The sequence below is a fragment of the Schistocerca cancellata genome, chromosome 4, assembly GCF_023864275.1.
Source record: "Schistocerca cancellata isolate TAMUIC-IGC-003103 chromosome 4, iqSchCanc2.1, whole genome shotgun sequence".
NCBI lineage: Eukaryota > Metazoa > Arthropoda > Insecta > Orthoptera > Acrididae > Schistocerca > Schistocerca cancellata.
The window spans coordinates 929,151,282-929,172,766 of NC_064629.1; the positions used below are offsets into that span (position 1 = coordinate 929,151,282).

At 39.7% G+C, this 21,485-nt stretch overlaps 1 protein-coding gene and 2 non-coding genes across 3 annotated transcripts in view; 2 read left to right on the plus strand and 1 right to left on the minus strand.

Annotated features, from left to right (window-relative positions):
* LOC126184510 (ceramide kinase) overlaps positions 1–21,485 on the plus strand; it is a gene marked incomplete at its 5' end in the record, with an annotated part of 98,681 nt that overhangs the window by 33,986 nt on the left and 43,210 nt on the right. The window contains one exon of the mRNA XM_049926903.1: positions 4,458–4,610. Within this exon, the coding sequence (XP_049782860.1) occupies positions 4,458–4,610 (153 nt within the window). The remainder of the gene's footprint in view (positions 1–4,457; positions 4,611–21,485) is intronic.
* Positions 3,481–3,555, minus strand: Trnas-uga (transfer RNA serine (anticodon UGA)). Its single transcript has one exon. It is a non-coding gene; the product is annotated as a tRNA-Ser (tRNA).
* Positions 4,053–4,127, plus strand: Trnas-uga (transfer RNA serine (anticodon UGA)). The gene has a single exon. It is a non-coding gene; the product is annotated as a tRNA-Ser (tRNA).

The window sequence follows — 21,485 nt, forward strand, 5'->3', positions numbered from 1 at the left end:
ACATAGCAGTGTAGATGGATTTATTCATAATAATCATGTCACTGAAAGACATATTTTGCACTGTGGGTCCCAAAGAACAAAAGTTATCTTCACACTGGTTAGTATTGTCTTATATACAGTAACCACAATGTATTTGGAACATGTGTCATCATTGTATGTTTATTTTTCGATTCATATATGATATGTATGATCAAATGTACATATAAGTACCAAGTTTTTACTACATTGATTTTTTATTTCTCTTTTAGTAAACTCCTGACTGTATAACCATCTTGGTTTTTACTTTGGATCTTGATACTTCTCCTCATTTGTGCCCTCATATATATCCACTGTTCCAAACTTGCCTATAATGGCAAATAAATGGTCTTTTTCAAATAATGTTAAGTCTCGGCAAAACCACGACTTTTTTTGATCAGTGTTCAATGGCTATGAGCCAAGCATGAAGAAAGCTATTTATTTTCCCCATTGAAAAAGGATTTTCATTGTTGTGATGAAAGGTGATATCTGCCTTTTGCAGTCTAGGGCTCTTCTTACATATTTTTTCCACTGCAATAAGTCCAAAATATTTGTCTATTTTTCACCAGTTTTTCTTATATCCTTTTCAGAGCCATCAACACTAGGAATTCCTTTTATATCCCAGGAAACACTGGCCAAAGCTTTCCCAGAAAATGAAATCAACTTCACCTTTTTGTGCAGGTACATCGGTTCCCATCGACTAGATGGATTATTTTGTGTCTGATGTGAAGTGGAGGCCCTTTGTCTCAACCACAGTAACAAGTTGCTTTGCAAATTAAGTTTGATTCTCTTTAAAATAGTCTAAACACTACTGAGAAATAAGTTTTTGCTCATGTTTTTGGCCAGTATTCATCAACTGCAGTGCTCATCTCCCACAGAAATGAATCATTATCTTAGATCCACTAGAAGTTCAAGAGTGATCTTAATCTGCATTACACATGACTACTGATCAGCCAGAATATTATGACAACTGACCTACTATCAATATAAACCCATCCAAGTGATAGCAGCATCATTTGGCAAGGCATGACTGCTAGTCAGACACACACATGGTACATGTAGAATTAGTGAGCATGCTGTCCGTGTGTAGAATGGGGAAGGCATGTTTTATCTGAGCTTGACTGAGAGCAGATTGCAATGGTTCAGAGGCTCGGCACAAACATTTTGGAAACTGCACAACTTTTTGGGTATTGAGGAGTGCTGTGGTGAGTGTCTTATACACATGGTGAAACCACATGCAGATGTTGTGGGCGTGGGCACCCACCCCTCATTACAGATTTCAGATGTCATAGGTCGGGCAGACTGGTAAAACAAGACAAGCGGCAAACTGTGGCAGAGCTTACATCAGATTTTAATGTTGGGCAGAGTACAAGTGTGTTTGAACACACAGTGCACCGAACACTCATAACGATGGTCTTCGCAGCCAACTTCCCACGCATGTGCCTACGTTAAAATCATGACATCAGCAACTGTAACTGGAATGCACACTTGACCATCAGCACTGGGTGTTGGCACATTGGCAGAATGTCACATGGTTGGATGAATCCTGATACCTTCATCATGCTGATGGGAATGCTTGAATCTGTCATCTTCCAGGGGAACAGCTCCTTGACAACTCCACTATGCTCTGGGGGACATTCATGTGGGACTCCATGCGTCCAGTGAAGCTCATGCAAGGCAACATAATGGCTAAGGAGTATCATATACTGGTTTCAGACTACGTACACCCCTTTGAGTTGATCACGTTCCTTGACAACAGTGGCATTTTTCAACAAGATAATGCACCATGTCACAAGAACAGAGGTGTGATGGAGTGGTTCAAGGAACACAGTGATGAGTTCTAATTAGTATGCTGGCCTCCCAACTCACCAGATCTGAACCCAAGCGAACACATGTGGTTAACTGTGGTGTCAGAGCTCATTACCCCCCCCCTCCCCCTCCCCAGAATTTACAGGAATTAGGTGACTTGTGTGAGCAGATGTGGTGCCAACTCCCTCCAAGGGCCTACCGAGACCTCATTGCTTCCATGCCACAATGCATCGCCACTGTTATCTGTGCCAATGGTGGACATACCAGCTGTTAACAATGTGGTCATAATGTTATGGCTGATCAGTGTTTTGTAGAATCCATGAAAGTTTTATATTTATCTACCCCCTCTAAATTTAATTTGCTTTATATTCTCTTTGTTTGTGTAGCATGTGACACAAATATACTATAAATGGTTCTTGTCTATTTTTGGTTTCTTCTTTATCTGTTTTTCATACCTTCTTTTCATTTTCCTGTATTGTCACCCATAGTCACTCTCACTTTCAGTTGAATATGAAGAAAAATTCACTTGGAGGAAGAAACTGAAAGGCGGTTGTGTGTGAGTAACATAACCTAACTTTATAAATGTCCTCATCTTCCCTTTTTTCCTCTTTGAGGAAGGTAGTAATAAGTACAAAAGGTAGTATAGTTTTTGTAATTATATGGATCTTCTTGGCAATACATAGAATTTTGTCTTCTGAATGTGAGTACTAACTATCCATTTTGTCCCCAAGTAATTTTATAGTAAGCCCTTCCGTACCGAATTTCTGATTCCCTTATATCTGACCTGGTAACTACCCTCTCTATTATTTTTAACTTCCCAGCTCTTCAGATGATACATGATTCTGTTATCTTATCATTAAATTTATTCTAATGTTCCCCTGCTGTGTCTACTTTCACATACAGTCTTCGGCGACTTTCTCACAGAATAATTTTTTCCAGTTTCCCCTTCTCTTATAAAATGTGAAGGAAACCTTGGTCAGAAAATGTAATGTTTCTCTCAACTTTTGTCTATATACACCTAGTTGCAACAATATTTTCTATTTTACTTGAATAAAAAGTTGTTTATGTTGCCGTAGCCAGTTAGCAATTTTTATCCCTTCAGTGTAAACGAAAAAAAATTGTGGAAATCTTGCAAAGTTGCTTTTCCTGATGTCTGTGATACCCTGATTTTAGTTTGCCATTTGCTATGTTATAACAGCATTGTACTTAGAGTAGTGTTTATTGATGTAGCATGAAGATCTTCCATGTTATATCTTTTTGATTTAGGAGGTGGTGTAGGAAGGGTTCTGGGGAGGAATGATCTCATTTCAGGGTAGAAAATCACTATTCTGATAAAGTCATACATTCCAGACACATTTTAACAGTTCTTAAAACTGAGCATGAGGAGTGGTTTATGAAATATGTTTTCATCTACTTTTTCCATCAGCAGTTCATAGTCCTGTGATTAGCATTGCTGACTCTAGATCATATGGTTCTGGGTTTAATGCTCAGCTAGATCAGGGATTTTCATAGCTTGGGACTAGGTGTGTGTGTTGTCTTCACCATCATTTCACCATGATAGATTTGCAAGTAGCTGAAATGGTGTCAAATAAGACGACTTGCACCAGGCAGCCAAACATCCCAGATGATTGAAACTTCCTGGCAGATTAAAACTGTGTGCTGGGCCGAGACTCGAACTCGGGACCTTTGCCTTTCACGGGCAAGTGCTCTACCAACTGAGCCACCCAAGCACGACTCACGCCCCGTCCTCACAGCTTTACTTTTGCCAGTACCTCGTTTCCTACCTTCCAAACTTTACAGAAGCTCTCCTGCAAACCTTGCAGAACTAGCACTCCTGAAAGAAAGGATATTGCGGAGACATGGCTTAGCCACAGCCTGGGGGATGTTTCCAGAATGAGATTTTTCACTCTGCAGCGGAGTGTGCGCTGGTATGAAACTTCCTGGCAGATTAAAACCGTATGCTGGGCCAAGACTTGAACTCGGGACCTTTGCCTTTAGCGGGCAAGTGCTCTACCAACTGAGCCACCCATACCAGCGGACACTCTGCTGCAGAGTGAAAATCTCATTCTGGAAACATCCCCCAGGCTGTGGCTAAGCCATGTCTCCACAATATCCTTTCTTTCAGGAGTGCTAGTTCTGCAAGGTTTGCAGGAGAGCTTCTGTAAAGTTTGGAAGGTAGGAGACGAGTTACTGGCAGAAGTAAAGCTGTGAGGACGGGGTGTGAGTCGTGCTTGGGTGGCTCAGTTGGTAGAGCACTTGCCCGTGAAAGGCAAAGGTCCCGAGTTCGAGTCTCGGCCCGGCACACAGTTTTAGTCTGTCAGGAAGTTTCATACCAGTGCACACTCCGTTGCAGAGTGAAAATCTCATTCTGGATCCCAGATGATTATTTTTGCTTGTCAGTGTAAAACCTAAACTAGTTGTAATAAAATACTATTTGGGTGAAAGCATCACATGTCTAACAGTGTCAATATACATTTATGCTTTTGAGGCACCGAATCATTATGTGAAGAGAAGTTAAGGGTCATATGTTCTTTTATTTTGTATTCAGTGTCAAAATAAAAATGAGGTAATAAGTAAAGTGAAAACAGAAATATTGTTTCCATTTTAATGACACAGTGTTACTTTAAATACAGGAGACACTCGTGGGCTGGATCTATGCAGTGTTCATAGCAATGGAAGCCTCCTAAAGTACTATTCAAGTGTTATTTCATATGGTTATTTGGGAGATGTCCTAAGGGATAGTGAAAAATTTCGTTGGATGGGGCCCAAGCGGTATGACTATTCAGGTAGGTCATAGCAATATAAAATTGTGCATTTAGAATCTTTATTTAACTGTAATTGGACAGACGTTATAGCTTGCACTGCATGATCCATTTCAGTAAGAAGAAAATTGCATATTCCAGGACATGTACATACATTTGTAACATATTTAAAAACACTGTGCCTATGTGAGAACTTCCAGAAAAGTGGCATGGACAGTAAGTGTGTTTTGTTCTTTGTTATTCAAATTCAGATGCGTGGCATTGTCTTATTATGCAGTCATTGCCATTGTGGCTCGTAGATGTGTGTGTGTGTGTGTGTGTGTGTGTGAGTGTGTGTGTGCGTGCGTGTGCGTGTGCGTGCATGCATGTGTATTCACACCTATACTATTTCTAAAAATTGAGTGAAAGTGAAAAACTTAACGTGATTATATGATATATGTGCCACCTATCACTATTCAGCAGATTATTGGTTGACTTTACTCATTTTTATCTACATCTACATTTATACTCCGCAAGCCACCCAACAGTGTGTGGCGGAGGGCACTTTATGTGCCACTGGCATTGCCTCCCTTTCCTGTTCCAGTCGCGTATGGTTCGCGGGAAGAACGACTGCCAGAAAGCCTCCGTGCGCGCTTGAATCTCTCTAATTTTACATTCGTGATCTCCTCGGAAGGTATAAGTAGGGGGAAGCAATACATTCTATACCTCATCCAGAAACGCACACTCTCAAAACCTGGACAGCAAGCTACACTGTGATGCAGAGTGCCTCTCTTGCAGAGTCTGCCACTTGAGTTTGCTAAACATCTCTGTAACGCTATCACGCTTACCAAATAACCCTGTGACAAAATGCGCCGCTCTTCTTTGGATCTTCTCTATCTCTTCCGTCAATCCGATCTGGCACGGATCCCACACTGATGAGCAGTACTCAAGTATAGGTCGAATGAATGTTTTGTAAGCCACCTCCTTTGTTGATGGACTACATTTTCTAAGGACTCTCCCAATGAATCTCAGCCTGGTACCTGCCTTACCAACAATTAATTTTATATGATCATTCCACTTCAAATTGTTCCATACGCATACTCCCAGATATTTTACAAAAGTAACTGCTACCAGTGTTTGTTCCACTATCATATAATCATACAATAAAGGATCCTTCTTTCTATGTATTCGCAAAACATTACATTTTTCTATGTTAAGTGTCAGTTGCCACACCCTGCACCAAGTGCCTATCCGCTGCAGATCTTCCTGCATTTCACTGCAATTTTCTAATGCTGCAACTTCTCTGTATACTACAGCATCATCCATGAAAAGCCGCATGGAACTTCTGACACTATCTATTAGGTCATTTATATATATTGTGAAAAGCAATGGTCCCATAACACTCCCCTGTGGCATGCCAGAGGTTACTTTAATGTCTGTAGATGTCTCTTCATTGAGAACAACATGCTGTGTTCTGTTTGCTAAAAACTCTTCAATCCAGCCACACAGCTGGTCTGATTTTCCGTAGGCTCTTACTTTGTTTATCAGGCGACAGTGCGGAACTGTATCGAATGCCTTCCGGAAGTAAAGGAAAATGGCATCTACCTGGGAGCCTGTATCTAATATTTTCTGGGTCTCATGTACAAATAAAGTGAGTTGGGTCTCACACAATCGTTGTTTCCGGAATCCATGTTGATTCCTACAGAGCAGATTCTGGGTTTCCAGAAATGACATAATACACGAGCAAAAAACATGTTCTAAATTTCTACAACAGATTGATGTCAGAGATATAGGTCTATAGTTTTGCACATCTGCTCGACGGCCCTTCTTGAAAACTGGAACTACCTGTGCTCTTTTCCAATCATTTGGAACCTTCCATTCCTCTAGAGACTACACGGCTGTTAGAAGAGGGGCAAGTTCTTTCGCGTACTCTGTGTAGAATCGAATTGGTATCCCGTCAGGTCCAGTGGACTTTCCTCTGTTGAGTGGTTTCAGTTGCTTTTCTATTCCTCGGACACTTATTTCGATGTCAGCCATTTTTTCGTTTGTGCGAGGATTTAGAGAAGGAACTGCAGTGCGGTCTTCCTCTGTGAAACAGCTTTGGAAAAAGGTGTTTAGTATTTCAGCTTTACATGTGTCATCCTCTGTTTCAATGCCATCATCATCCCGGAGTGTCTGGATATGCTGTTTCGATCCACTTACTGATTTAACGTAAGACCAGAACTTCCTAGGATTTTGTGTCAAGTCGTTACATAGAATTTTACTTTCGAATTTATTGAACGCTTCACGCATAGCCCTCCTTATGCTAACTTTGACATTGTTTAGCTTCTGTTTGTCTGAGAGGTTTTGGCTGTGTTTCAACTTGCAGTGAAGCTCTCTTTGCTTTCATAATAGTTTCCTAACTTTGTTGTTGAACCACGGTGGGTTTTCCCCGTCCCTCACAGTTTTACTCTGCATGTACCTGTCTAAAACGCATTTTACGATTGTCTTGAACTTTTTCCATAAACACTCAGCATTGTCAGTGTCAGAACAGAAATTTTTGTTTTGATCTGTTAGGTAGTCTGAAATCTGCCTCCTATTACTCTTGCTAAACAGATAAACATTCCTCCCTTTTTTATATTCCTATTTACTTCCATATTCAGGTATGCTGCAATGGCCTTATGATCACTGATTCCCTGTTCTGCGCTTACAGAGTTGAAAAGTTCGGGTCTGTTTGTTATCAGTAGGTCCAAGATGTTATCTCCATGAGTCGGTTCTCTCTTTAATTGCTCGAGGTAATTTTCGGATAGTGCACTCAGTATAATGTCACTTGATGCTCTGTCCCTACCACCCATCCTAAACATCTGAGTGTCCCAGTCTATATCTGCTAAATTGAAATCTCCACCTAAGGCTATAACATGCTGAGGAAAATACGTGAAATGTATTCCAGATTTTCTCTCAGTTGTTCTGCCACTAATGCTGCTGAGTCGGGAGGTCGGTAAAAGGGGCCAATTATGAACCTAGCTTGTTTGTTGAGTATAACCTCCACCCATAATAATTCACAGGAACTATCCACTTCTATTTCACTACAGGATAAACTACTACTAACGGCGACAAACACACCACCACTGGTTGCATGCAATCTATCCTTTCTAAACACCGTCTGTGCCTTTGTAAAAATTTCGGCAGAATTTATCTCTGGCTTCAGCCAGCTTTCCGTTCCTATAACGATTTCAGCTTCGGTGCTTTCTATCAGCGCTTGAAGTTCCGGTACTTTACCAATGCAGCTTCGACAGTTTACAATTACAATACCGATTGCTGCTTGGTCCCCGCATGTCCTGACTTTGCCCCGCACCCTTTGAGGCTGTTGCCCTTTCTGTACTTGTCCGAGGCCATCTAACCTAAAAAACCGCCCCGTCCATGCCACACAACCCCTGCTATCCGTGTAGCCACCTGCTGTGTGTAGTTGACTCCTGACCTATCCAGCGGAACCCGAAACCCCACCACCCTATGGCGCAAGTCGAGGAATCTGCAGCCCACACGGTTGCAGAACCATCTCAGCCTCTGATTCAGACCCTCCACTTGGCTCTGTACCAAAGGTCCGCAGTCAGTCCTGTTGACGATGCTGCAGACGATTTTATTAGTTGAATAGAGGGTTTGGTGTGTAACACAGCATTGGAAGGAAATGTTGGTGCAACTGGGGCAATGACAGAAAGAGAGGAAATAGGTAGAATGTTGGAAAAACAGATTTAAGAATGGGGTTGGGGGTACTAAGCAAGAGAAAGAATGAGAAAAGACAGGTTGGCTTTGATACAAAGTGGAAGGAAGAGTAGGAGCAACAATAAATACAAAGTTAATTTGGGTTGTGTATGGGAGAGCGGTGGAATGAAATTATCTGTGGAAGGCAGATTACCATCTCTGGAGTGCATACTAACTGATACAAGGTGAATGGATCCATATGTCATATAAGAAGCAACGTGAGCTTGTTACCCATGAGAAATTTATTGTACTGATGAGTTGTTTACCATGGATGTCAAGGCTGTAGAGCTGCAAGCATTTGATACAGAAGGAGTTATAGCTATCAATGTATAGATATTGTTGCTTATTGATGAGTTTTATGTGGACTGAAATGTAGGTCTTGGTGAAGTGGAGCTTAATGTCCAGGAAAATGATTTAGGATTAAGAGGTCTAAATTGATATCAGTTGAGAATAGCAATCAAGATGTTTTGATAAGTGTGCTTTGCCATCAGTCAGAGCAAAAGAGTAACATAAATACGTCTGTACCAATTCATGATTGTACCATTTGGGAGCTAAGGAGAGCATCTTTCATATGGCCCTTAGAAAGCTTGGCACAAGAAATGGCCTGTTTTCTTCTCATTGCTGTGCACCAATTTTTTTTGGATAGGCTGTATCTCAATGTTATTGTGAGCAAAAATTAAATTTGATAGTGTGAAAAAGTGTAGAAGCTTTTAAAGGATTGTTGAGTCTGAACGAAACAGGAAATGCTGAAGTACAGAGAGGCAGTGTGTATGTTGAATGTTAGAGTCAATACATGTCACATCAAGGAATGTATTTGGCCTATGGGAATAGTATTGATTAAGATACTAACATTTGGGGTCCTTGGTTTAAGACCTTATAGCTTGGATAATACATTGAGGCTACTTGTCAGTTTAAGCTGATATGTGACCAGTGAAGCCTTTTGAAGTATGTTACAATGGCACAGCAAAGATGGTTGTCTTTGAGTATTTTGGGTAGGGTGCATAGGTCAAGTGTGTTTGGGAGCTATAGGAAGCAGTGTAAGATCTAGTAAAGGATATAGAATTTTTAAAATTTTCAATGGCTCAGTTTGATGGATCAGTTGGGGTCGTGTACAACAGTTTTATAATTTGAGGCATACAAGAATTGACACAGTCTATCCCATTCTATTAATGTAGTGGCAATACCTTCATCTGTTATTTATTTATTTATTTATTTATTTCTTCTTCCGTAGATCCAGTTAGTGAGTCAATCACAAGGATATGGAACATGTCAAATTGTACAGGTTTCAATTTAAACTTACGATAAATACAAGGGCAATTCAATGGCAAATTATACATAGTTTAAGTAAGACATACTATAAATACAGTAACAGATACAATGTCAGCTAGATAACATAATTACCATTTGACAGAAAAAGGAGTTTCAAATAAAGGTTAAAGATAAGAGCACAAAGTTAAATCAGATATTAGGCCTACAAGAGTAAATACATGTACAGCCAATCTGTTGTTACAAAAAGTGCGCTAATGCCCAAATGCACAATAAAATCAATTGAACTACTTCTAGACACAATAAGTTTAGTGATGGTATACATTTTCTTTCAGGTATTCATCCACAGTATAATAAGATTTCTCTGTCAGGTAATCTTTGAGAACTTGTTTAAATTTTGGCAGTTCTGTATGAACACCTTTGATATGTAGTGGTAGAGCATTGAACAGCTTAATGCTGGAGTAGTAAACTCCTTTTTGTACCAGAGTGAGATGTTTCATTTCTAAATGTAGATTGTTTTTGTTTCTCGTGTTATAACCATGGAATTTACTGTTGTCTTGGTAGATGAAATAATTTTTGCACACAAAGGTGAGCAAGGAAAAAATATACTGTGAGGCAGTTGTTAGGATACCTATCTTCCGAAACAAGTGCCTGCAAGAGTGTCTTTGATGGACCCCACACATTATTCTGATTGCTTTTTTTTGGATGGTGAAAACTTTTTTTGCAAGTGGTTGGTTCCCCCAGAATATGATAGCATATGACATCAATGAGTGGAAGTAGCCAAAGTAGGCAACCTTAATAGTGTCAACTTCAGCCACTGAAGAAATTACCCGTAATGCAAATGTTGCCGAGCTAATTTTTTTACATAGATGAAGATTGTGAACTGCCCAATTACATTTACTGTCTATGTAAGCACCCAGGAATTTTGTCTCTTCAACTTTCTGTATTGGTTGATCTCTACATTTTATGTTAATTTCATCGGGATTACTTTGTGATGTATGGAACCTCATATAATGAGTTTTATCTGCATTGAGCGAGAGACCATTTGAGGAGAACCAATTTAAGATGTCATTAAAAACAGTATTTGTAGTTTTTTCAAGATCATGATCAATCAAATCGTCAATTAGAATTGTGGTATCATCGGCAAACAGGGTAAATTTGCTGTTTGTCTCAGAACAAAGAGGAAGATCATTAATAAAGATGAGGAAAAGCAGTGGACCCAAAACGGAGCCTTGAGGCACACCACACGTTATCGTGCCCCATTCAGACGAGGCAGGTTCTCCAGAAGAGCCATTTAGCATTACAGTCTGCTTCCAATCCTGTAGATATGATTGTAGCCACAAGCCAACAGTACCACCTAAACCATAGTATTCTGCCTTTTTCCAAAGAATTTGGTGGTTTACACAGTCAAAGGCTTTTGTAAGATCACAAAAAATACCCACTGGAGACATTTTTTTGTTAATGGCTTCCAAAACTTGGTTGCTGAAAGAGAATATTGCCTGTTCAGTACAAAGACCGGCACGAAAACCAAACTGATTTTTGCTTAAGATACTGTGGAAGTTGAGATGGTCTACAATCCTCCTGTGCATGAGTTTTTCTAGAATTTTCGAGAAGGTAGTTAATAGGGATATTGGGCGATAGTTTGTAACAATGCTTTTATCCCCTTTTTTAAAGAGAGGAATCACTACAGCCAACTTAAGTCTGTCAGGGACAATCCCATCTTGTAGGGATGCATTGTATATGTTGCATAAGACGGGACTAACAAATTTATAACAGTGTTTCAGTATTTTACTAGAAATATTGTCCACACCAGCAGAATTTTTATTTTTTAATGATCTAATTACTCTTATGACTTCGCTTACAGTAACTGGAGGTAAGGATAACTGTGGGATTCTGTTGCTAATAGCTTTCTGTAGGAGGGACAATGATTCTTCCATAGAACCATTACAGCCTGTCTTCTCTGCTGCTCTCAAAAAGTGATTATTAAATATTTCTGCAACCAACTCAGGTTTCTTTATGATACTGTCCCCTGTATTAATCTCTACCTGAGACATGTTCCCTGTTGTCCTGCCAGTTTCCCTCTTTATTACATTCCATATAGTTTTAATTTTATTTTCTGAGCTTTCAATTTCTGATTTTATGCACATACTTTTAGATTTATTTATAACCTTCTTGAGAATGCTACAGTAAAGTTTGTAGTGTTGTCGTTTCTTTGGATCATTACAAGTCCTGAGAGAACTGTATAACATCCTCTTTGTTCTACAAGATGTTATTATCCCTGTAGTGATCCAAGACTTCTTGGCATTGCCTATATGACTATTTCTAACTACTTTTTTGGGAAAGATGGACTCAAATACAGACATGAATTCATTTAAAAATGAATTGTACTTTTTGTTTACATCTGTTTCCCTATAAACTCGGCTCCAGTCTATCTCTTTTAGGCTATCATTGAATTTTTTAAGGCCCTGTTCATTTATTATCCTAAAAGATTTCCAAGAATGCTCGGAACTATTGCACACACTGATGTAATTGAGCCTAAGCAATTGACCACCATGATCAGAAAGGCCAAGGATTGGATGTACAGTGATCTCATTGTATTTAGACTTATCTATAAATATATTATCTATCAGACTTTTACTGTTAACAGTAATCCTAGTTGGGAAATCTACTATTGCCATCAGATTATAAGACTCCATTAAATGTACTAAATCAGCTTTACTATTGCTCTCATTTAGGAAATCAACATTAAAGTCACCAGTAATTATCAAGTTCTTGGACTTTGAGTACAGTATGGATAATAAAGAATCTAAGTGCTTAAGAAATACATTCAAATTCCCTGAGGGAGATCTATACAATGCTAACACTACAGCCGTGAAGTCATTTACAGTAATCTCAACACCACATACTTCAATTTGTTGCTCTATACAATGGCTCTTTAAATCTAATGCATTGTAAGATATGTTGTTTTTTACATAAATTACCACTCCACCTTTTTCCATGATGGTTCTAGAGTAATGCGCTGCCTGACAGTAACCACTTAGCTGTAACCTTTCAATATCTTTCACATGGTTTTCACTAAAACATAATACATCAGTATCTTTTATTCCTTGTGGTTCCTCTAACAGAACAGTAATGTCATTTACTTTATTACCAAGTCCTCCCACATTTTGGTGAAAAATCGTCATTTCTTTGGAATTAGAGACAGATCTAAACTTTTGCCTAAAAAATTATCGGTATATACAAACACAGTACGTTCATTACTAACAATTTCCTGAAACATTTGAGTTTGAAACCGAGTCTGACTTGATGGTTGGAGCCATTCAAGTGCGATTGGTTCCAACTTTGGGGTACATTTGTGGACTTCTTCCAATATTTTTGTTTTTAAGAGGGTACCTAATGCTTTTTTTCCTGATCTGTTCAGGTACATACCGTGTCTTGTAAATAATTCTCGTCCAAAACTGCTTACATCTACAACACAAGTATTTTTAAAATGCTTACACAACTTTGTTAACTTAGAGTTCGTTTGTGAGATAGCCTCATTTACACAGGACTGTGGAATTAAGTCATGTCTCTTTGGAATGTTCACAACAAATAACTTAGACTGATGAAGCGCCGATATTTTCTTCCTGAGCGACTGTATGGCATCATTCCCTTCGTTGCAGGCAACGTTGTTTGAGCCACCTATTAAGATCACACACTCGTTTTTTACTTTTTCAGGATCACACCCCGCTACAACTTCTTGAAGTTTAGCACCTGGCTTCACAATTCCACAAACATCGGCAGCATTAAAACTGCTTTTCACTATATCAGCCATGCCTCTACCATGACTATCAGCGAAAATGTGAAAACGATTTGTTGATGTTTCACTCACAGCAGACTGGATCACACCACTGCCACTTTCATTACTGTTAACTGAACGTTGTGGCTTTGGAAGATCAAACCTAACCTTTTTCCGATAGTTTATCAGCACACTCTTCTTACGATTGTTTTCACTTTCAGTGAGACTATTACTAGAACAAAGTACATCAAAATTGTTTACATTCTCGAACCTCGAAACATTTGCTGTACACGAATTTTTAGTGCCGATTGTTTGACGCTTGTTGTGTACTACCTTCCATTCTGATGATTTATCAGCGTCATTTTGCACCAATGTAGCCATGTTCTCGCGAAAGTTTTTGTCCTTCTGTCTGTCTTGAAGCAATGGATCCATGTTTCGCTTCGACTTCAGTTCCATATTTTCGGACTTCAGGCTGTCGATTTCTATTCTTAGACTGCTGATTACACATTGTAAACTAGCAATACACTCATTATACTTTAATAATTCACTTTTGCAACTTACACACGAATTTTTAACGGCTTCACTGTAACTTATTTTTGAAATCGCGGATATCTACACACGCCGCCATCTTGAACAGGAGTTAGGAAGATGATGGAAGATACTGGTCCACTTGTAACTCAAAGATGACTCAGGAAGGACTCAGTTGGAGCAATGTTCAAAGTGTCAGAAAATTTTTTCAGGAAAAACTGAGAACAATAGTGGATGTAAGGAATTCCTACAATCCTTTTGCAGTGTGATTTTGCCAGAGAATGGCTGTGTGTCAGGATTTTTTAAGGCTTACTCTGTTGTTAGAGGACTGAGCCTAGGTTACAAAATTGTTTTTCCATTTAAGGCTTCAGGTAAATTAGAGATTTTTAACCTGGTACGTACTAATAACTTTGAGAATTGGTATACCAAGAAGGATTCATGTGGTCAAATCAACTTCACACTGCAATTAACGTACATGACAGTAGACAGATACTTATTATTACTTAACTATTTTTGGTCTGTGACTTTCACAACTACAGCCTTGCTGCAAGGGTAACACCGGTTCCTGTCAGATCACCAAAGCTACGCGCAGTCAGGCTGGGCTAACAGTTGAATGGGTGCACTCAGCCCTTGTGGTCCGCCGCTCGTGGTCTCGCGGTAGTGTTCTCGCTTCCTGAGCACGGGGTCCCGGGTTCGATTCCCGGCGGGCTCAGGAATTTTCACCTGCCTCGAGATGACTGGGTGTTTGTGTTGTCCTCATCATTTCATCATCATCCAGGAAAGTGGCGAAATTGGACTGAGCAAAGACTGGGTAATTGTACGGGCGCTGATAACCACGCAGTTGAGCGCCCCACAAACCAAACATCATCATCATCATCACAGCCCTTGTGAGGCAAACTGTGGAGCTACTTGTTTGAGAAGTATGGCTCTGGTCTTGTAAACTGACATACGGCTGGAAAAGTGGTGTGCTGACCACATGCCCCCTCCTTATTCACATCCAGTGATGCCTATGGGCTGAGGATGCATGGCAGCTAGTGGGTACCTTTAGGCCTTCATGGCCTGTTCAGGCAGAGTTTAGTTTTTTTAAACTCTGAGAAATCAGCATGGTGTGAAGCTCCCACATGCTATAGTCAGAGCTTATAAATGTTGTAGCATAGAATCGAAAAGGGCATGGATATGTTGTTTGGGAATTCCCCTCCACACAGTTTCTACCTGCTTCCATAAAACGTTGGCTGTGTGGTTGATGAAGTGTGACAAACAAGCTACTGACCAACCAATCCCAAACATGTTTGATGAGCTACATGAAAACTTGTGTGATTTTAGACTTTACTGGCATTTGATAATTTTAAACACTTCTCAGGTATTCATTCATAGGGTGCAGTATTGCAACATGATGATTTGTTGCTTCCTTGGGCAGTCCTGTTGACTGATTACACTGGGCAACAAAAAAATAATTTTTGAATTTTTCGAGCACTTCATGAGGCAATTCCTACTAATTTTGGGTTGAGAGAAACAAATATGACAATGAAAAATTTTTATTAGCTCTAGTTTCTATGATATACATGAGGTGGAAGTATTACATATTAACGGATTGAGAGAAAAGGATACATTTTAATTACATACATGCTAACAACAATGAAAGTGCATTTGATTTGTTTTTGACTGGTAATTACATGCTAAGAGTTCTAAATTGCTGGAAAAATACTTCGCAGATGGTCATGTCTGAAGAGAATCATGTGGTGGCCTATTGACTTCGTCATCTTTTAGCTTGCCTCTTGTAATCGAGTTCCGCAGAATCCCTACACAAAGACCAACAGTAATCCGCAAGCATTACTTCATTCCAACGGCCCTGATATCTTTGTTCCATAACAGAAATGTCCTGATGGAATCTCTCACGATGTTCATCACTAACAGCTCCACAACTAGGAGGGAAAAAGTCTAGGTGGGGGTGGAGAAAATGGATTTTAAGGGACGTGTTGCATCCAAGGTTACGGTATTTTTGCAGGAGCACTGTCACCAAATGCTTGTAGTTGTCATCTCTTTTGTGGCCTTAAAGTCCATGAACAACACCCTTGAAGACTTCCCAAGCTTCCTTTTCTTTCCCCTCCAAAACTTGGTCAAATGCAGGATCCTTTACAAGTTCTCTTATTTGTGGTCCGACAAAAATGCATTCCTTAACTTTTGCATCACTTAATTTCGAAAATTTCTCTCTTATTTACTTAAAGGCCCATCCTTCTCGGTTCATAGCTTTGACAAAGTTTTTCCTCAAGCCCAGCTTGACATGCTGGGGTGGAAGAAGAACGTCTTTTGAGTCCACAAGAGGCTTGGCAATGACATTTTTCTCTCTAGGGTGAAGATTTACTGCAGGCCAGCCTTCTTTAATATAATGCAATTTCATCTCTACTGTCCCACATACATAAGAAGCAGCAATGCTTTGTGTAACCCAGTTGCATTCCTAAAAGTATGGCGATGACTTTTAGATCACCACAGATTTTCCATTTGTGTTCATGATATTTAATTGAGTCCAAGAGAGCTGTCATATTTGCATATGTCTTCTTAATGTGAACAGCATGACCAACAGGAATAGATGAAAGAAGGTTCCAGTTGTTAAGTAACACAGCTTTCAAACTAAGCTTGGAGGAGTCTATGAATAGCCTCCATTCAGTTGGATCATGGTTCAAATCCAAAGATTTCATCAAGCCATTAATGTCACAGCAAACAACGAGATTATTTTTCTTCTCAAAAAAGGGAAGCAGTTCCATGTGACATTTTCTGTACTGTGAGATTCTCACATCACTTTGGAGAAGATTCCATTGCTGTAGTCGAGACCCAAGAATTTCTGCATTCACCTTTGACAGGCCAAGGTCTCTAATGAGATCACTCAATTCCGCTTGACTCAGTCTGTGTGGTTTATCATCTTTTCCCTCAAAATCAGGGTCATGGGATGTGGAAGGCTTGTTTGGTTGTTCTTGTTCCATGCTGTCTTCATTTTCTACTTCAAACACACAATTTTCGGGTGGAGTAGGAACTGGTAAACTATCCGAATGTGTAATGGGTCGAATAGCAGATGGAAGATTAGGGTTCTGAACAGTTCTTCTTTTCTTCATAAACAATCCTGCCTTTATAGGTGGAGTCAGGCAGAAATAGCAGTCATCTGTATGGTTTGTAGGCTCCCACCAAATCATAGGCACAGCAAAAGCCATAGATTATTTTTTCTTTTTCAGCCATTCTCGCAGTGTAACTGAACATTCGTTGCAACATATATGTGGAGCCCAAGACTTATCCTGGTCCCCTACTCTCATACCGAAATAATACTGATAGGCAGTCTTCACAAGAGACCTCAGATTGCGTTTCTGCGAGGAAAATGTTATTTCACCACAAATATAACAAAAGTTATTCACCATATTTACACATTTTTGTGGCATTTTTACAAATTTTACACTAAAAAAGCACTCGTGAACCAGAAATTTTGCATTAATTTGAGTAGAAACTACATGTAATTCACAGCCACAGCAACAGTATCTATGTTTGTGACTTACAAACAGCTGAAGAGCATTTGTATTTTTTTATTTGACAGGTGTGCCAACTCCCAAAAAAAAAATCCCCCAAATTTAAAATTTTCACTCTAAAAAATTAAATGACACTTTAACTTCAAAACAAGAGCTAATCTGTCATTTTTGTGGTGATTTTTGAATTCAGCAGATGGAAATACATGTAAATTTACTATTTTTAAGCCCGAAACCTTTTTATTGTTACCCAGTGTTATCTTCTGTTAGGCACCATTTTTATATCCCCTCTTTCCTGTCGGTCACATGCTTGTAGTGCCAGGTACATCTTTGCAGGTGAGAGAATGGAGGAACTGCATGGTCAACACACAAGTCCTCAGTTCATAAACATTGTTTCAGTCATTCTTTAAAGGAGGCTTGCACATTGTGTGCCACATGTAGTTGATCATTGTATACCTGAAATATGGCATGTGGAGCTGTGGGAAAAGGGGGAGGGGCAGAAATCTGAGATATAAAATATCTATGTTTACATCGACATACATACTGCATATCTTGTTCATATACAGGGTGTCCAGGGAGGAATGGTTAATATTCGGGGACATGACAAGCACAATCATTCGAAGCAAAAAAGTCTAATAAACATGGGCTCTAAAATGCATATCGTAAGTGTTATGAGCACTTGCTAATCTTTGATACTATGAAGCACATCTCTTCTGCTGCATGCTCATTGCTTTCTATTGTTTGGGATGAGGTAGTATGGACCAAAATTAGAAAAAAAATCCAATATACATGGATTCTAAAATGCATACATTAAAAGCTATGATAACTCATTCATCTTCAATACTGTGAAACACTCCTAAGGTAAGCATTTTGGAGTCCACATTTACCAGATTTTTTCCCTTGTTTTGATAGGTACCACCACCTCTCAATATATTTGCACTTTTCTTTAACATCCGGAATAGGGAACAAGATGATGCTATCTTTGTATCTGATGAACACTTGCCATTGAGGACAGTATACTGTGTTCTATTATCTAAGGCACCCATGGTTCACAGTATACCATGTGGGAAAAGGTACGTTTTGCATCTGAAGTGTGGACTACAGCATCCAATTGTTTCCAGATATCATCCTTTCTGTTCTGGAGCACATTTGCAACTGTGTACAGTGCATCACTTAATTTTCATCTCACATCCCTCACTGCCTCACAAAACACAGCTTTGCTGGAGGTTACCTGATTCTGAGAGTTGGTCATTTTTACCATGTCAGTGTTACACTATAACTGCAAGATTGTATAGTCAGCTTCCCTATTATGTCACAGTATCTAATAGGGCAGCTCACAGTGGCAGCTTGGTGGCGGTGGACACATGCTGGCTGGCTGTGATAGCCAGAATGCATGAAACATTGTTACGCATGGCAGGTGGCCAATTTTCCACACTAGTAATGGCAGTGCTCCGTGCAATATTTATAAGACGATTTTAAATACTATTCAGAAAAATAATTTGATTCTTTTGCATCTTGTAATCTCAATTGTCAGTCACAGTGAACAGCTTATATTTTTGCCAGTGGACATAGTTGTGATAATGTGATGTTAAGTAACACACTGTATGAAATTTAAATAGTTTGCAGTGAAAAATAGGAGTCCAGAAGAGTTTGTTTGGTACATGTTAGGTCACACATTGCTGCATTACCAGGTTTTCATTATTCACCAGTCATGGCTGGACAGACTGCATCAAAGTTACAATCAAGTGATTTACAATATAATGAATTACAGAATACCATCTAAACTTTATACAGGTAATGTAGACAGACTATGTCATGTTCATTGCGTCCATTCGCTTTCTTCACAGTCAAAGAATTCTTGGACCGAGTATAGTGGGCGTTGTTTTAGGCCTTCAGCAATTTGTTTCTTGAAGTTGTCCAGTGGCAGGGTCTGCATTTCAACAGGTAGTTTGTAGATCATCCTCACAGCGATCACTGGAAAACTGTCTCTTGTTTTGGACAGTCGGCAGGTTGGTAGATTTATGTCTTCTTTGCTGCGGGTATTATGTTTATGGATGTTGTGCCTCTTGCTGTAGATGTCTAGGTTTTCCCTTATGTGGATGAGGTATAATAATACATAGTGGCTATAAACAGTCATTATTCCCAATGTTCTGAATAATGGTCTGCAGTGTTCCTGGCTGCTGCTCGATGTAATAATTCTTATTGCCTTCTTTTGCAGTAGCAGCACATCCTTGCAGCCTGCCAAATGACCCCACAGCTGTAATCCATACAGAATGTGGCTATGGAACAAAGCATAGTAGACAGTTTTCAGAAACTGGTCTGTAATCACTTTTTTTAATCTTCGTAGGAGGTATATTACACGAGAGAGTTTCTTGCATACATGCACAGTGTGCCCATTCCATGAGAGTTTGTGGTCTATGGTGAAGCTTAACAGTTTCACAGATTCTGTATGGTCAGAGTATGTGTTTTTTCCAAGGCTGCATACCATACATTGGGTTTTTTCTTTGTTTACTTTCATCTTGTTGGCGATGAACCATCTTTTAGCGTTTTCGAACTGTGCATCAGACTTCATGACTGCTTGGGTAGAATCTTCCCCTTTTGCAATAAGAGTGGTGTCATGTGCAAATTGTAGTGTCTCACCAACTTCACTTAGATCATTTACAAAAATGAGGAAGAGGAGTGGGGCTATGACTGAACCTTGTGGCACACCGTGTTCTAACCCGGTATCCATAGAGCACTTCAAAGAAAGCTTAAGAAATATTAATTGGGGAGATGTATACAGGGTGGTCCATTGATAGTGACCGGGCCAGATATCTCACGAAATAAGCATCAAATGAAAAAACTACAAAGAACAAAACTTGTCTAGCTTGAAGGGGAAAACGAGATGGCACTATGGTTGTCCCGCTAGATGGTGCTTCCATAGGTCAAACAGATATCAACTGCGTTTTTTAAAATAGGAACCCCCATTTTTTATTACATATTTGTGTAGTACGTAAAGAAATATGAATGTTTTAGTTGCACCACTTTTTTCACTTTGTGATAGATGGCGCTGTAATAGTCACAAACATATAAGTACATGGTATCACGTAACATTCCGCCAGTGCAGATGGTATTTGCTTCGTGATACATTACCCATGTTAAAATGGACCATTTACCAATTGCGGAGAAGCTCGATATCATGTTGATGTATGGCAATTGTGATCAAAATGCCCAACGGGTGAGTGCTATGTATGCTGCTCGGTATCCTGGACGACATCATCCAAGTGTCCAGACCGTTCGCCGGATAGTTACGTTATTTAAGGAAACAGGAAGTGTTCAGCCACATGTGAAACGTCAACCACAACCTGCAACAAATGATGATGCCCAAGTAGGTGTTTTAGCTGCTGTCATGGCTGATCCGCACATCAGTAGCAGACAAATTGCGCGAGAATCAGGAATCTCAAAAACGTCTGTGTTGAGAATGCTACATCAACATCGATTGCACCTGTACCGTATTTCTATGCACCAGTAATTGCATGGCGATGACTTTGAATGTCATGTACAGTTCTGCCACTGGGCGCAAGAGAAATTACGGGACAATGACAGATTTTTTCCCATGTTTTATTTAGCGACGAAGCATCATTCACCAACAGCAGTAATGTAAACCGGCATAATATGCACTATTGGACAAAAGAAAATCCACGATGGCTGCGAAGAGTGGAACATCAGCAACCTTGGCAGGTTAATGTATGGTGCAGCATTATGGAAGGAAGGATAATTGGCCACCATTTTATCGATGGCAATCTAAATGGTGCAATATATACTGATTTCCTAAATAATGTTCTACCGATGTTACTACAAGATGTTTCACTGCGTGACAGAATGGCGATGTACTTCCAACATGATCGATGTCCGGCACATAGCTTGCGTGCAGTTAAAGCGGTATTGAATAGCATATTTCATGACAGGTGGATTGGTCGTTGAAGCACCATACCATGGCCCGCATGTTCACTGGATCTGATGTCCCCAGATTTCTTTCTGTGGGAAAAGTTGAAGGATATTTGCTATCGTGACAACGCCTGACAACATGCGTCAGCGCATTGTCAATGTGTGTACGAACATTAT